The 17,265-nt window shown below is 43.0% G+C and overlaps 1 protein-coding gene across 1 annotated transcript in view; it reads right to left on the bottom strand.

Annotated features, from left to right (window-relative positions):
- Positions 1 to 17,265, bottom strand: part of ptprt (protein tyrosine phosphatase receptor type T) — a 721,453-nt gene that overhangs the window by 1,626 nt on the left and 702,562 nt on the right. Inside the window, exons 28-32 of the mRNA XM_068000862.1 lie at positions 9,395 to 9,544; positions 5,865 to 6,038; positions 4,116 to 4,247; positions 3,258 to 3,383; positions 914 to 1,077 (exon numbers count right to left, since the gene is read on the bottom strand). Of these exons, the coding sequence (XP_067856963.1) occupies positions 914 to 1,077; positions 3,258 to 3,383; positions 4,116 to 4,247; positions 5,865 to 6,038; positions 9,395 to 9,544 (746 nt within the window). The remainder of the gene's footprint in view (positions 1 to 913; positions 1,078 to 3,257; positions 3,384 to 4,115; positions 4,248 to 5,864; positions 6,039 to 9,394; positions 9,545 to 17,265) is intronic.

The raw sequence follows: 17,265 nt of genomic DNA, 5'->3' as shown, positions 1-17,265 counted from the left end.
AGCCCTGTAATATATTATGAGAATCCATAACTGTCCCATTTGTTCAGTACGTGTTGGTTATACATCAGTTTGAGTATGTAAGTTCCCTTGACAATCTGTATCTGGCAATGTATCTGGTGATGAAATTTGTTAGCAGGTGCTGAGTTGCTGAATGCTGTTGTACATGTTTTAAACTTAATAAGGTTATTCCTTTTTGATCTCATCTTGGATTACAAGTTTAATAAGAACAGCCAAGACTGAAGAAATGAAAGGCTCCTCTCTCTCTAGATCTGAAAGAGTCCTAAATAAAATGAAGTTGGGGAGTTTTATCCCAATGAGTAGTGAATGAGAATCCACAGTACAAAACGACCTAAATTATGTACAAACTACCCATGTCACGTAGAAACTGTAAGGTGGCTGGTGTGGGAAGTATGGAATTTATGCTATGTAGATGTGGTGGGGGATGGAATTAATGCTGTTTGGAAAACTTTACTCTGCATCTCGCTTGTGCTAAGTGCTCCATCTCCCTGACTGATATCCCTGACCTTGAAGAGTACAAATTCCCTCCCTTGGAAAAAAATTAGCAATAACTAGCTGATCTCTCATGATGTTGCACAGGGGAATCAAGACCAAGTGCAGCATTCAGGTCAAGCAGGGTTACAGGGCAAAGGGGGATAATTGGACCCACGCTGGTAAGTGCAAGGGGGATGAAACAGATGGGAGGGGAGAAAGGATTGGAGGGAGGAAGGTGGGAGAGGAGAGAGGAGGGGTGGCGAGAAGGAGGAAGGCGGGGAGGGGCAAGAGTGTAAGAGGTAATGCAGGGAGGAGATGGAGGATAATGAATAATTAATGCAATCCACTATCTAGTAGTAACTGTGATGGGTAACTTTTATTTAAATGAAAGTAATAACAACTGAATGCTGTGGATACTCACAAGCAGTGTACTACAGTACGACCATCACCTCCATCATACTCTTCCTGCCATTTCTCCAGACGCCTGATCAGTTTCAAAAAAGAGCGCTTTGACACTGGAGTGTCTCTGTATGATGGCCAACCAATAAACTGGAACTGCTGCACAATACGATCCCCGTCTTGAGGCTGGAAGACAATTTACAGACAGGAAAATAAAACATGTGAATTTATATGCAATCCAAGACTTTTTTGTAGTTTAAAAACATTTTAATGAAAGAAAATATATTAATAGAAAGTATAATATAGTCCAGTCACATGCCAAAACCACACAGGCATTAAGGCTACAGATATCATAACACATTTGGACATAAATGGGATCCATATAAGGGTATGCAACCATATAAGGATATAAAGGCATTGGAATGGTGGACACCACCTTACTGGTGCACATTTTTGGCAAGAGTACCAATGAAGTGTCAAGATTTGTATTGCTGGGGATGGGGAAATGTATCCATGTGGGAGGGTATTAACATGATGAGGCCTGATTGCAGGGAGGAAAAGAGAGACGGTATCCATGGAAACTCAAGAACCATCTCTACATATTTCAAATATTTGCCAGTATGCAATGGCAATGCCATATCTATTTAACAAGAGCGAACCACTCCCGAAAGGATAAAGGATTGGTAGATTTCCAATTCTTCACTATGACATATTTAGAAACTCTAAAGCACTGACTGACTTAAAAATAATCAGATGAAACAAGGAGTTAAAAATTCTGAAAGATTAACATTACAATCAGTGGAATATATAATTCCAAGACTTCTCCTGGATTTTTCTCTGAATGGTTTTGCTTTCAGGCAATTGCACAGAATGCCCACTACATCCAGCATTTATCTAGTTAACATCATCCTAGTTTAAACAACTGCAGATAATCCAGCAGAGCTTGTGTGTTACCCTGTAATGAGTCAATTTATTCCCCGTTTCTCTCCCTACCCAGGCTGTTGATCTTTCCATTTTCCTCCAGGTTCCCTGCATGTGTCTTCAAATCTTAGCCTCCTTTTCCACTTTAGTTTGACCGTACTGCAGAAAATCCTTGCTGATTCCTACTAGTCTTTTGTTATATATATTAGAAGCTAGGTGGCCCATCAGTTATTTTAGTTTCTATCTCCTTTGTATGGGGGCCTGTGGAACCAACAGGATACATCTCCAGAGTGTAACAAACACACAAGTTATTTGAGGGCAGTAAAAAAAATTCCATTGGAGATCTGCAACTTAGTCTTTATTGATTACAATTGTAGAATCTTAACTCTGTTTGATGACCCTGACCCCAGTGCGTCCCATTGATATTAAGAATTCTTAATAACATGCCAGAAAGTGAAGAGTTCTCATTATCTTTTCAAGCTTTTTGAATGACCTTCAAAATAATTTCAAAGCTGCAGAGACATTGGAAGGGTAGGAAATAGTAGGAATAATAAAGGAACTGATCCAGCTGGGACTCCGTGTAACTCCAAATTGATGGAGATCAGTTGGGAAAAACCCTTTTTACTGCCTGTCTACCATAAACATGTAGTGGTACAGAAATAATTTCACTCGGCCCAGGTCTTCACCAGTTTCCCAGAAATGATTCTAAGGGTCTTACAAAGCCAAATAAAGCCTGTAACAGAATGTCCTATAGTAAGTGGACTGCTAGAAGCAAAGGACAACTGTTAAAAATAATTTTATTTCATCACCTATCTTTGGAAGGCTGCATAGATGATGGTAGTGTTTGGGAGGCCAGCCACTGCGTACGTGGTATGATTTAAAAAAAAATGAACAAGTAAGTTTTTAAAAATAACAGGTGACCAAATTTTCTGAAGGAGGCTTAAGAATCACATTGTTCTGGGCCTTGTCTTGAGGGTGCTCCTTTAAAACACTGGAGTTACATTTTTACATTCATCTTAGAATAAAAGTAAATTTTGCTCTGCTCCCATGAAAATTAACAACTAGGAGTAGTGCCTCTGCACCAAGTTCTCTGATCCGTGCTTTTGCTGAGCAGCTATGTAAAATTTACCCTGCATAATAACTAAGAGGTTTGTAGCAGCACCATGAATTAAGGGTTAGCCACCCTGAGAGAATTCTCCTGGAACTGTTAGGAGCAGAGCTCATATTTGTTTTCCCAACATTCCAATAATGTGAACGTCATTAAAAGTAAGAATAAAAAGAGTTCACAAAAGATTTACTTTTGAACTTAGTACTCTTCAGAATAAATAAAAAATTTGCTGTACAACAGGAGCCAATATTTTAGTCTTTGACTGAGTAAGAAAGAGTTTCAACTACAAGAATGTCCTTATGAACATACATAACAGCTCTTGAGATTTCAGTCTTACTCGTGCCATATTGTAGATCCGAAAAACCCGAACAATGATGTCCTCTTCAAAGTCTGCTGAGATGAATTCCACTTGAATTGGACCATAGCAACACAGACTTTTCTCTGGCCAGTACTGAATGCAGAGCTGGTTAAAAGACACAATCAGTTATGTGGTTTGACACAAAATCTAAGGCTCAAAGGCTTTACATTGAGTTTCATTAGTGTCACTGTCAGAATACGGAATTACTTGTGGGTTCAGATTATTGATATGTCTTCTTACTCTGAACATTTCTTCACTTGTGCTGCTTTATGGATCAAATTGTTTTGGTGCATAAAAGGTTTCACATCAAATAATTATAACAGATTAAAGGCAAAAGCCTAGAAATTACTATTGACAATATTGGTGGATGAAAGCTTAGCACATTAGTCTGATATGCCTTTGTCCAGTATTTTACCAGACATTTTAAAAAGGGTTAAAGCTTCCACTAAAATCTACTGTGGAGATTAGAAGCAATTTTTATAAAATCTACCAACGTTTTTATCCCCCTATGTGGCCACTTACCTTTAAGTGGCCACATCTCTTCATATTCATCCATTACCTCTTTAAGGGTAGCTTATACACAACTTCCCATCTAATGCTCGTCCCAGTATGGGCCAGGATGCCATCTACTCTATGTAAATGAAGCGGACTATGTAGCAACAGACAGGGTCAGCGCATTAACAGTTGGGTGAATGTTAATACAACACCCACCACCCCCCCACCAAATAACTCCTGATCAAAAATCTACCTTTGTAACTTTGTGACTGTTACAGAGGAAAACAGGAAATAGTTGGACCAGAATGGATGCGTTTGACATATCTTGTTAATTTTCCCTACCTGTGCAGCATCAAGTTCATTCAACATTACTATTGCTGAGCAATGGTAATCGAACACTAGTCTCCAGAAATCTGTCACAGTATTTGGTAAAGGATGCTGTGTGACAATAAATGCCGCAGGCTGCTTGTGGCTCTGAGAAAATGACAAAAAATAACATTCTTACTTGACTATGTTACATGTGGTTTTGTGTTTATTTCAACAACACAAAAAGATTCAAAAAATTAATTTAAAGAGAGTTAAGACTAGAAATTACTATTCCTGTCCTTGATCTAAGAATAATTTCACATTTTACATTTTATGTGAATATATATATGCAGAGATCAATAATTTTATATATATATAAAAAATTTTAATTGTATCATAGACTATTTATACGTAAGTTTTTCTTGTATCATGTCCTGTACAAAAGAGTTATTGGAAGAGATTCCCCAGTGGAGAGAGCAGTAATCATGTCTTGGAAAGGCTTGGGTTTCACAGAAAGTTCAGAGTTTGTAAAGGGGAAAGAAATAGCATAAAAGAAAAAGCTGGGTTTCTTGGAGGCAGCTTTAGTGATAAAGATATAGGAGATCCGTCTGAAATCAAGAACATTGATAGATGACGAAGCTCTAACAGTGGGGCGCATCGAGGTAAGAGGTGTTTGTTAGACTTGTACAGTCAAGGCGTGTGATCTGAAGGATGTTGCTGAATGCAGAGTGGCCTTCATTATCCAAAGAGTGGAAAGGGGCAGATGATAACTGGAGGAAGTCAGTGATTATGAAGGAGGAACAGAGGAGATGACAAGAAACTTTTGAGTTAATGGTGGACTACTGGGAGAGCTATTTAAAAGGAAAACTAGATAACCCTGATCATAGCTTTGGTGAGATGTCATATGATGATAATAACTTCTTTAGAAACATACAGCGCTAGGCCCTATCACAGGCTTTGGTGATGTCCAAAGCAATGAAAAATGATTTATCAGTGTTAAAGAGCAGAGTTCCAGTGGTGTGTAAAATAGACAACAAGATCAACTGTGGAATGGATACGCAGAATACTAAACTGACAATCTTACTTAAGGAAAGAACTTTCAATGTGATTGATAACTTGAAAGTTAGCAGCAGTTTCTGTAACTTTAGAAAATATCAAGGTAAGACCAGTAAGGACGCAATTTGAAGGGTATGAGATTATTAAGATAGGGAACAAGAGCAAATTTCAAACGAAAAAAGGGGGACTGGGAATAAGGTAGATTGAAGAAAAAAATCTGGATAGGGAGATGTTCAAGGGCATACATCTCAGAGATGGCAGGAGGGATAATCGTTAAGGCCAGAGATCTTACTAGGGTCCAGAGAGCTGACGACCTGACGGGTCTCACAGGGATTAAACCTGATGCCAACCATAATAGCAGAAAAGAAATAGAGGGAATTTTTTTTTAACTACGATCAATGAGATTAGAGTTGGTGATTTGGGAAAACTGGATGACAGGCCTCTATTACCTTTACTATTGGGTTAAAATATCATTGGCTGCAAGTTTGTTCCTGGTTACTGACAGGGGAAAGCCTTGTCCACTGTTTTTATAATTGCTTTCTTGCAGGATCAGTCCAGCTCTGATTACAACTTTGCACTACATTTTGTTAAGGTTAATGTGGAAATGGCCATTTCTATATAGCCAGCATTCAATGTGATTCCCTGTTAGTGCAGCTACACTGAGTATGTTGAATAGACAAATTGCAATGTATGATACCACTACTGATAAGACTATTTTTTTTTGCTTACATCCATGAGTGCAGCATTTATGTAGTTGCTTGTTTCACCATCTACAGAAATAAGGAATGGGAGACATCTGTCTGGTGGGAGTACGTCCATATTCCGGTTCTTGTCGTGATTTCGTGGGAGTAGACCAACACTGCAATCCTCAGCTCGTACACGAGGAGTTACAATATTTAATGTCTAGAAATGAAAATCATAAAGGAGGAAACTGAGTCATTGTAATTTTTCCTTTCTTTTCACATAAATTAGACTAAACGGTTGCATCTTCTCCCCAATTTTCTGCCCTACTCTCCAGAAGCTAATGATTCATGGGACGAAGAGTTCCCCTGGTGTGGTAACAATGTAAATATGTTCATTAAGATATTCTCTGATTGGGTATTTGTAGAAAAATCTAAATATGTTGAAAAAACAAGCACAAGAAACCTTTGTGAAGCATTTACAATGTTACCTGCACATAGTGACAAGAACAATTCATCCCCCATGGTATACAGTTCTAATGGTATTGTTTCTTAAAAAACCAGATCATTTCCCCTCTTTCTGTACAATGCATAGTCTGCACTGGTTAGGAGAATGGGCCAGGCTGCTCATATTCAATTTAAATTCTTACAGAATGTCACATATCATCAGATCAGTTTTGAAAAATTTCAAGCACAGCATTTTCTCAATGTTTTAGTTCATTCTTATGGGCTTGTAACTATTATTTGAAACCATATCTCAATGACACGTTGCGATCACCTGCTTTTCTCCAACTAAACATAAAAGAAAACTTCACAGGTATTAATTTTTGAAACAAGAAAATGCTGAGTGTACAAAATAGATTTTTCAGTATCTCCCCATGAAATAAGATTTTGTTTCCACTTCAGAAGATCACGTATAGGTTTACATGAAGATAGCCCTCAACTTTTTGAACTCATCCTTCCAAATTATCAACCCTACTTTTCTTAAATGAGTCTAGTGCCCTAGCCTCAATCATCCTCCTGGCAATCCATTCCAGCTGCTGATCAACCTCTGTGCAAAGAAATACTTCCCAATGTTTGTCCTAAATTTGCTGTTCACAAACTTGAACCTATGTCTATTTGCTGTGCTGCCCAGACATATCTGAAAGTATTGTATTGGGCTTATTTTCTCTATTTTGCTAAGTATCTTGTATACTTCTACAAGATCCCCTCTTTAGTAACTGAAGAGCTCCAGATTATTCCTGATAGCCCTTCCCTCTAACATTGGGGATTAGCTCCCCTGAACTGCCTCTGGGGCTTAAGCGACTGCTCGATGTTTCAGTGGCCAAAGCACTATACAGTTTTAACAGAAACTTGAGGGGTTTTTACTCAACCAATAACCCAGCATTGTATTTGCTTTGTTTATTGCCACCTCACACTGTTTGGACACGGTAGGCTTGAAATTCGGCCATGTAGCGCCTGTTGTTTTGGTGCTTCGCAGCCGCCCGAAGTTCCAAAATGGCGTCTGCGATGCATGCGCACGTGATGTGCGCTGGACGCCACCTTGGTAGAGGGGTTGCGCAGGCGCAGGTAACGAATGTCGACAGCATGTAAAATAAGGAGAATGTGCATCAGATCAGTGTGCAATGCTGTTATAAAGTAATAGACACCATTTTGGCACTTAACATTGCAGCCAATGCACTTTCTTAACCACAACCAGCTAAACATGTCCTAGACGGCATAGAGGACCCCCACCAGCGCTATTTAAAGGGACCATGCAGGATTTACAGGTTAGTTGCTGAATCATTGCTTCTGGCTGCTGATGCATTTGTTTTTGGAGGTCTCCTATACTTGAATACTAGAACTAGGGGACATAACCTAACATTTAGAGACAGGACTTGCAGGAGTGAAGTTAGGAAACGCTTCTGCGTGCAAAGGGTGGGAGAAGTTTGGAACTCTCTTCTGCAAACGGTCGGCGATGCTAGCTCAATTGTTAATTTTAATTCTGAGATTGATAGATGTTTGTTCACCAAGGGCATGAAGGGATATGGGGCAAAGGCGGGTATATGGAGTTAGGTCACAGATCAGACATGATCCTATTGAATGGCGGAACAGGTTTGAGGGGCTAAATGCCACTGCCACTTGCTGCCTCTTATTATACGCCACCTTCTCCTGCAAGAAAGCGGGACGTGTGTCAATGAGTGTCCTGCGGGGTGTTTGGGTGATGTGTCTGTCATCGTTGAATAACTGCCAGTGTGTGTGAGCTGTGACTTGTGGGTGTGTGGCTTGCAACAGTGGTAATGTGTGAGGGTGAGAGGAAGCATTTGATTGGAAGATTTGAGTACTGATTGAAAGAGTTTGTTGGTATGTGGGTGATGGGGGGGTGTAGTGTGTGGAGCAGTGGATGCGGCTAGTGGTGCAGATAGGAGATGCTACTTGACAGTTGACCTCACTCACCTTGGCTACTCGTGTCAAAGCATTGAACTTCTTCCTGCACTGCATCCATGTTTGTGGTGCTATGCACCTAGCATTGACTTCATCCCTACTGCCTCCCACTGCCTCAGGAGCATATATCTGGAGGGCCTCTTGCCCTCCTGCCGCTATAGGATGCTCCTCCTGCTGTCCATCTCTTGCACCAAGGCCGCTAGTGCATCATCAGAGAACCTTGGTGCATGCTCTCTCACAGACCTGGTACAAACTCAGATCGGCAGATTGGTGAGGTCTGGTGTGCAGATTGGAGGATGTGGGATTTCGTAGTGTGCAACCTTTATTCAATGTTTTAACATAACTCAACAGTTTGTAAACACAGGGATGGGACCTGCATCTGTGATTTACATGTGCAATGTCTGATCTCTGTTAGGACTCCGTGCGTTCACATCTCTTATTTGCGAATAAGAGATGCAGGCTGCTTTTAAGAGGTGCAAGCCATTCACCTGAGATTTGGGCCCCCTCTGCTGATGAGAAGTGGAGAGAACAGAGAAAATGGAGCGACGAATTCAGCTAGGGCTCCACATCTATCAGGTAAATAAAGTTGCAGAACCAATCTAACGTGCTGGCTGCGTAGGTACCACCAGGCGTGGGGATTCGGGGGGTCACCAATTTAACCCCCAGTGAGTGATGAGTCAACTAATACCCCTTGGCCTCTTTCAACTTTCCCTGTCCCCATGTAGTAGCATTGACACCCACTGACCTTAGTTTGTAAAGGAGCATCTCAAGTAATACTTTATCAAAGGCTTTTTGGAAGCCACGATATACAACATCATATGGATTTACCCCCTCAATTTGGAATGCCAACTCATCAAAATAGTCTATGAGGTTGGCCAGACAACATCTACTCTGAAAACCATGTTAGCTGTCATCTATCAGGATATTTTTAGATAGGTACTTTTCCATTTTATTCCTGTTTCTTTGCGGGTGACTGTATCTTACAAAAATTTGTGGTTTATGAGCTATCCAGTTAGCATCAATTGTGAAAATAAAATCTATTTCACTGAAGGCACCGGATATCCTCCATTCCTATCACACACTTTTACATTTAAAATCATATGCTTCATTCATTTTTTTTTCTTTTTTCAATCATGTTTATTAGATCTTGGTCACCTGAAACTCATCTTTGATCTGGCTGGAATTGGTTTGTGGGTCCACTTTGCTGATGTTATAAAACATAGCTCTGAATTCACAGACTGGTATAGTTGTGTTTCCACATAAGCATGCCTCCAAAATTGCATCATGAACAAAGACATACTGCTCCTATAGAACAAAGGCAAATTAAATATGTTAGTTATTTAGACATAATTTCATCCAGATTTCTACGTTGTCAACTTCTGTGTGGTTCTGAAACACTTGTACCAATACTTACATTTTCAGACCTTCTAATTACGCTGTGGGATATAAATGTATAAATGTTTATGGTTCATCTGAAGTTCCTCTTTATTTTAAACAGGTTTATACCTCCACTAAAATAGTGGGGGAGAGAGGATTTTCAGTTAAATTTGTTGGGGTAGAAATTAGTCTGGGTCCATTTTCGGGAGGCAGCACGCACCCGAGCCAAGAGGCCCGAGGATCGAAACAAATAGGTCCTCAGGCCTCATCTGAATAATTGAGGCTTTTATAAATCTCTTTACATTGGTCCAATTCAGGTCAGGAATTTTTAATCATTTTCTCGTTCAGGACTTGTGATCCATTCCTTTCTAATCTAATTTTTAGATCACGGATGTGAACTATGAATCTGCAATTAAATGTTGCAGTTAGCTCCTCTCTCTGGTTGCAATACTGCAAGAGCCTCCTCAGTTGAACCTTAAGATAGTACCTCTTTATTAAAAGTTGCAAATATAATAAATGTAATGTTTAATTAACTGCCGTTAGATTTTAAAGAAATATCTAATCAAACGAACCCTCAGGTATAATAAAAAGATTAGAGAATGAAGCAATGATCCTGATCTGAGATTACAGTGTGTCCTTTTGTAATAGATAGTCTGTTGGGTATCCTAGGACTTGAAAATTAGAAAGTAATCCTAGTGGTGCTGCCAACAAAATAATTAATTTCAGTGGCACCTGCTCCCCTGGGCTGCTGAGGAAATAACCTGAAAGGTCCTTTGCACTAATGAAGGATGGCCAAAAGAATAGGTCAGTGTTTGACCTGGTCACGTCAATGATGCAACCTGCTCAAATTTTAATATTCACTCCACTACTGGTTGGAAAACCAGCCATTACAACCCACTTTTCAGCAGATAAGGATCAAATTTAAGAGATGTAGGACCACACTCCAATCACTTCACTATAGTAACAATGTTACTCAAATTATTACTATCATTTTTCAGTGTCACAGTGATGTAGCTGAAATAAAAAAAGATCAGCCTAGGGTGCATGGAGTTTGCTGAGCTGTCAGCATCTAAAGGTTAAAATTGAAAATTATAACAGAAGTCTCCCAGCTCCAGCTTGTCTTTTGCCTGTTAGTCCAGCAGATGCTGTTTGTAAAGCAATAGGATTTCAGCTAACTGGTAACCATGACTAATAGTTACGACAGGCAGATTGGAGCTGGCAATTTTCGATCCTTCCTCCCCATTCAGCAATGATATTCGCTCTTAACAAGTTGTTGCCTCCAGAATAAACACACTACAGAATCGTAGAATGTTACAGCACAGAGCCAGGCCACTTGGTCCACCAAGTCTGTACGATGATTTTCTCCACAAGCCATCGAGTCGAATCTCACTCTCCTGCTCATTCCCTATACTCTTCAATCTTCTTCTGTTTCAAGCAAATACCCAATTCCCTTCTAAAAGTAGTTATGGAATCTGCATCATTAACAGTTTGTGGCAAAGAATTCCACATTCTAACCACCCTCTATGTGAACAATTTTTTTCTAATTCCCCCTTAGTTCTTTTTGTGATGATGTTAAATTTGTGCTCTCTTTTTATTGTCCTGCTAATAATCTATCACTATTTACCTTATCATAATCCTTTATAATATTGAAGATATCTATGATGCAACCACTTAACTGGTAAAATTCTAGTAACTCTATCCTGTACCTCTTCCATTGCTTTTATATCCTTTGTAAAATGGGGTACACAATACACCAGCCTAACTAAGGTTTTGTACAAGTTCTCCTTGCTTTTGCATTCAATGCCTTCCAGATAGAAAAATTAAGTTTGCCTTTTAATGGTCTTATACAAGAACAAACTTGCATTTATATAACGCCTTTCATGAACTCAGGACACCCCAAAGCGCTTTACAGCCAATTAAGTACTTTTGAAGTGGAGTCACTGTTGTTATGTATGAAATGTGGCAGCCAATTTGTGCACAGCAAGATCCCACAAACTGCAATGTGATAACGACCAGATCATCTGTTTTTTAGTGATGTAGGTTGAGAGATAAATATTGGCCAGGATGCCGGGGAGAAATCACCTATTCTTTGAATCCCAGTACCATGGGATCTTTTACATCCACCTGAGAGGGCAGACGGGTCCTCGGTTTAACATGTCATCTGAAAGATGGCACCTCCGACAATACAGCACTCCCTCAGTACTGCACTGGAGTGTCAGCCTAGATTTTGTGCTCAAGTCGCTGGAGTGGGACTTGAACCCATAACTTTCTGACTTAGAGGTGGGAGTGTTACTACTGAACCACAGCTGACACTTGCGCTGCTATCTTTAATGGCCCATATGGCCCATGTATCTGAAAACTAAGGTCCCTCTACTCCATTTAAAATCTTACTATTTAAGACATAGGGCACTAAATTGGCCCATTGTTTCAGCGCTACACGGCCTCTCTGACATCCAAGATGGCGATTGGATGCGCACGCCGTTTCCAGCGTGATGTGTGGCGGACGCCATCTTGGTATAGAAGTTAGCACATGCGCAAATACCGAACGCTGGAAGCATGTAAAGTAGGGAGAAAATGCATGCAATCAGTGTGCAACGCTGATTTAAAGAGATAGACACCATTTTGGACCTTAACGCTCAACTCAACGCACGGACTTAACCCCAACCATCTGAATGTGTCTTACAATGCCTGGAGGACCCCCCACCAGCGTTATTTAAAGGGGCCGTGCAGGTGTTGCAGGTTAGTTGCTGGATTATTGCTTCTGGCTGCTAGTGGAGTAGGAAGTGTTTTTGAAGCTCCCTATTCTTACTGAGAGTTCCTAGACTACATTTGAGAGTGGTTTGGCAGGTATCGCCTTAGGGTGCGGAAAGTTACAACCGTGATTGAACAACATTCCTGCCAACCATGGGCGGTCTGCTAGGGTTCCTGCTGGGCATTGAGCACGACTGGGAGCATGCAGAGAGGCCACGCATAGCAGGTCAAGCTGGAAGGAGACGGAGGACGAGGAGGCGCAGGGCACTGAGCAGAAGGCTCTACCGGGGTCAATTCTCTTACATCAACATGACCGAGGAGGGTTGCATCCAATGCCTGAGGTTCACCAAGGAAGCCGTGACCGAGATCTGTCAACTGGTGCGGCCACAACTGCAGCCTCAGAGCAGGGCGAGGACAGCATTGCCTGTGGACGTGAAGGTCACCGTGGTGCTGAATTTCTACGGCTCAGGATCATTTCAGGCCTCTGCTGGCGACATGTGCAACATCTCACAGTATGCAGTGCACTGCTGCATAAAGGAGGTCACAGACGCTCTGTACCAGATGAGGAACAGGTTCATCACCTTCCCTCTCCACAGGGACAAGCAGAATGAGCGAGCCCGGAGGTTCGCTCGCATTGCTGGCTTCCCCATGACGCAGGGTGCCATTGACTGCACGCATATTGCCCTGCGCGCCCCGCACATCAATTCAGCCGTCTTTGTCAACCGAAAGGGCTTCCACTCCCTCAATGTGCAGCTGGTGTCGACCACATGCATCAAATTATGGAGATCGATGCCCGTTACCTTGGGAGCAGTCACGACTCCTTTGTTATGCTACAGTCCAATGTGCCAGTTCTCTTTTACCCGCCTCGGCAAGTCAAAGACTAGTTACTGGGCGACAAGAGCTATCCCCTCATGCTATGGCTCATGACACCGGTCAGGAACCCATGCACACGTGCACAACAGGTCTATAATGTGACACATGCTGCCACATGCAACATCGTGGAGCACACCATAGGCCTCCTCAAACAATGCTTCTGCTGCCTGGACCAGTCTGGAGGAGCCCTGTAGTACTCCCCTGAGTGTGTGGGCAGATTCGTGGTGGTCTGCTGCGTGCTGCACCACCTCACCATCTTGAGGGACCAGCCTTTGCCACCAATGATTGGAGAAGACCCTGAGCCAGAGGTGGAGGTGGAGGAGGCTGAGGAGGAAGAGGCTGAGAAGGAGGAGGAGGAGGAGGAAGAGGCTGAGGAGGAGGAGGGGGAGGAGGGGGTGGAGCCGGAAGAGGAAGTGGAGGAAGATGTAAGGGTGCAACAGGAACCACACACCTTGACTGCAAGGGCTCTGCGTGCTCGTCTGATCCATGCCCACTATCAATAATTTGAACTGCATCCCCCAACTCACCAACAGTCCGACACTCCCCACCTTTCCGCTCCCATAAGACAATCAAATCGCCCTCCATCTGATTACACATTGGTGTCCCTCTCAGCTCATTGCATAAATAAAAACCACCACCAAATGCAAAAGCAAAGTCTCATTTATCAATGAATAAATAAAATTATGCAAACATAACAGAACTATCTACCCTTGTGCATTCCCTTAGTGCCTTTTGTTCGTGTGCCTTTATCTATCCTAGTGCTCCTACGAGGTGCTTCCCCAGTGGCTGGAGCATGGGTGGTGGGAGGCTGCTGGCCTTCAATGGAGGAGTGTGCAGATGGTCTTCGAGGACGACCTTGGGCAGCTCTGGGACGGGAGGGTCCGCCTTCAGACTGCACCATTGCAGCATGGGCTGCAGCAGTCTGGCCTGGCTGGCCAATAGGCAACAACAGGGGCACTGGCGGAGTGGCAGGGGTGGGAGCAGGAAGGCTGTCATCCTGAGAGAGGACAGCAGGTCCGACTGCCATGGCACTACTGCCACTCTCCCGGGGCGGCGTCTCAGCAATCCTGGTGATCGGCTGGAGAACGGATTGCTGGAGTGCTGTGATGCCCTGGAAGCCCGTTCCACAGTGGTCCCCAGAGCTCCAAATGCAGCAGACCTTGGATGGTGGATGTTTGTGCTGCAACGGAAGTTGTGACATCAGTCATCAGACACTGCATCATGGTGGGTTCCACAGGTGCGCTGATGGAGGTGACCACCCGTTCCATGTTGGAAAGGATGGGCTCCAAGTTCTGCGCAAAGCCCTGTGCCAAATTGGAGCTGGACTCCTCCATGCCCCTATTCATTGTGCACAGGCTTTCTGGCAGGCTTTCCAGTGCCCCAAGCATTTGGTGCTGTACGCCCATCAGCCGTCTTCTGTAGCCTGGCCCATCGAAGTCCTCATCTGACTCCTCTGCAGCAGAACTAGTGAGCGACCTCACCCTCCTGAGAGCTGGCACCTGTGGTATCCATTCCCTCCGCCCCGGCTCCTGCGCACTTGTGCTCGGTGTCTCACCACGTGCAGATCCCTCCTCTAACCTAGCCTCTAAAGGATGTGCAATGTCAGTCTCTGAGCCGGTGGAAGCAAGTGTCGGATCGAGTGACGGTGTGGCTTCAGTATCCTCCTCCTCCTCCTCCTCAGACAGTGCCTGGGTATCTGCAATGACAAAGGGAAACAGGTTGAGTTGTGGAGTGGAGAGAGGAGCAAGTAAGACATACGTGCTGACAGCATCTGCAGCACATGAGTCAGAAAAGATTATGGGAGGAGGCAGATGTGGAAAAGAGAAGGAGCATTAGATATGCAGAGACTCCCTTCATCGGGCCCTCCAGCGCGGCATGTTGTGATGGCTCGCCCAATGATCTGAAGCACTATCTCCTCTAGGGGGGTGAGGATGTGTAAGCGTGTCTGTCCACCCTCAGGTCCCTCCTGCTGCCGGCTGTTATACGCCACCTTCTCCTGCAAGACAAATGAGAGTGTTTCAGTGAGTTTCCTGCAAGGTGTCGTGGTCGAATAGCTGCCAGTTTGTGTGACCTGTGAGTGGTGGTTGTGTGGCCTACAAATGTGGTACTATGTGCGGGTGTGATGTAGCATGCCGAGTACAGCATTGCTTATGGATGGGCAGTGTTTGTTGGTGGGTGGGTGGCGGGGAATGTGATGCGTGGAGCAGTGGTGCAGTTGGTAGGATGTGCCACTTGACACTTGCATTCACTCACCTTGACCACTCGTGTCAAATCATTGAACTTCTTTCGGCACTGCACCCATGTGCGTGGTGCAATGCTCCTGGCATTTACTTCCTGCACCACAGCCTGCCAATGCCTGCGGAGCTGCAGGCTGGAGGTCTCCGGCCACCCTGTGGGTACATATTGGCCCTCCTTTCTTCCACCCCTTCCACCAGGATCTCCAGAGCATCATCGGAGAAGCGTGGAGCCCTCTCTCGTGCCGGTCCTGCTATCCTCATGGCCATCTTTCCCTTCTCCAAGTAAGCTGTATATCTGCCATTTGAAATGTGCACCTGCACCTTTAAGAGGTGCAGGCTGCTGATGACGTGCGCTGTGCACGCCCCATTTCCAACTTCCTCATTCTCCGTCCAGCCTCACAGCAGTAGGTGCAGCCTCACAGCAGGTAGCGCTGGCTGCACGGAGATATCATGGTAAGTAGCAGGCAGCTCGAAATTCACATGCTGCCTGCCTGGGGGCCATCAGGCGCGGGGTACTAATGCATCATGCTACCCCCGCCCAAAAACGGCCCTTAATGAATTTTACCCCCTTTCTTCCTTTCCCTATTTTTATTTCTAAAATGAATACCTTTGCTCATTGAATTTACTGTTCAATGTAAGCATTTAAATCATGAATCAAAAAACCTGCAGGTATCCCAATTAGGGAGAAAAATTCAAGAAAGTTAGAGATAATAGCATGTAAGGAATTCTTCTAACTAATTAAACTGAACAGTTTGGAGCTAGCCTATCATCTGCCTAACATCTAATACCTTCTTTTCTAAATTACAAACTTTAATTTTTAAAAAAGATTTCAGATAGTCTTACGAATGGCAATATCTATCAAACTCTTTATTAGCAAGATGGTTTCCATGTGGATTCTAAATAAACAAGTAAGTAAATAAATAGCTGTGCAGTATACTTAAATAATTTCCTGTCTAAAGCCCACCATTGTCAAACATTCACTTGCTAAACATATATTGTGCATCCATGGGCACTGAAAAAAGTAAAAAAAAATGCCTGTAAATGGTTTGTTTTAAATATTTCCAAAGCTTTCCTCATACAAATATTTTGAAGTTTTCAATAGAACTGCTTTGTTTAATTTGCTACACACATGCACTGTGAATCACACTTGTGGGAGCCATTGATGATGACTGAGAAGATTAAACATAGAGCAGGGAGTCTGAAGAAAATGTGGCTGCTCATTGACGTGAGAGGCAACAAAAGGCGTGAATAGAGAGTGTATAAGCATGGATAAGGAGTCTTGCACTGGTGAATTGTTTAGCAGTGCATGTACAGAATAGCAGACACATCAGCAGATGAGACAATTTTAGTATTAACTTCCCAGTGGTATTCAAAGTGATGGCATCTCTCAAGTTCTGTGCCCCTGGTTCATTCCAGCCACCTGCCAGGGATTCTGCAAGCATCAGCCAATCTGGCATGTATATTGTCAGTCCCCAGTTAACAGATACATTGACCAATCAAGCAGATGGAATATTTGCTTCCTTCTGACCTTAGTGCATGAACAGCAAAAGCAAACCAGAAGACAGATCCATAATTTAGCTGGTTTTTCCAAAAGTCTTGATGGCAAATGAATTCATTAGTGTTCAGCTGCAAGCACCTTTTATTAAACAGGAAACGTATTCGACTGATTTTTGTCCATCATCTCCAAATAGAGTGAAAAGAAATTATCGACATTTGGGTGCAATTTAACAAGCCGATGATGCCTTGCCCACTGGCAGTGCAAATCGGAACTTCAGGTGCGCATTGCCC

Source organism: Heptranchias perlo, chromosome 19, assembly GCF_035084215.1.
Source record: "Heptranchias perlo isolate sHepPer1 chromosome 19, sHepPer1.hap1, whole genome shotgun sequence".
In the NCBI taxonomy this organism is placed as follows: Eukaryota; Metazoa; Chordata; class Chondrichthyes; order Hexanchiformes; family Hexanchidae; genus Heptranchias; species Heptranchias perlo.
Note: the sequence above shows the minus strand (reverse complement) of the source record. Positions and strands in the feature narration are given on the sequence as shown.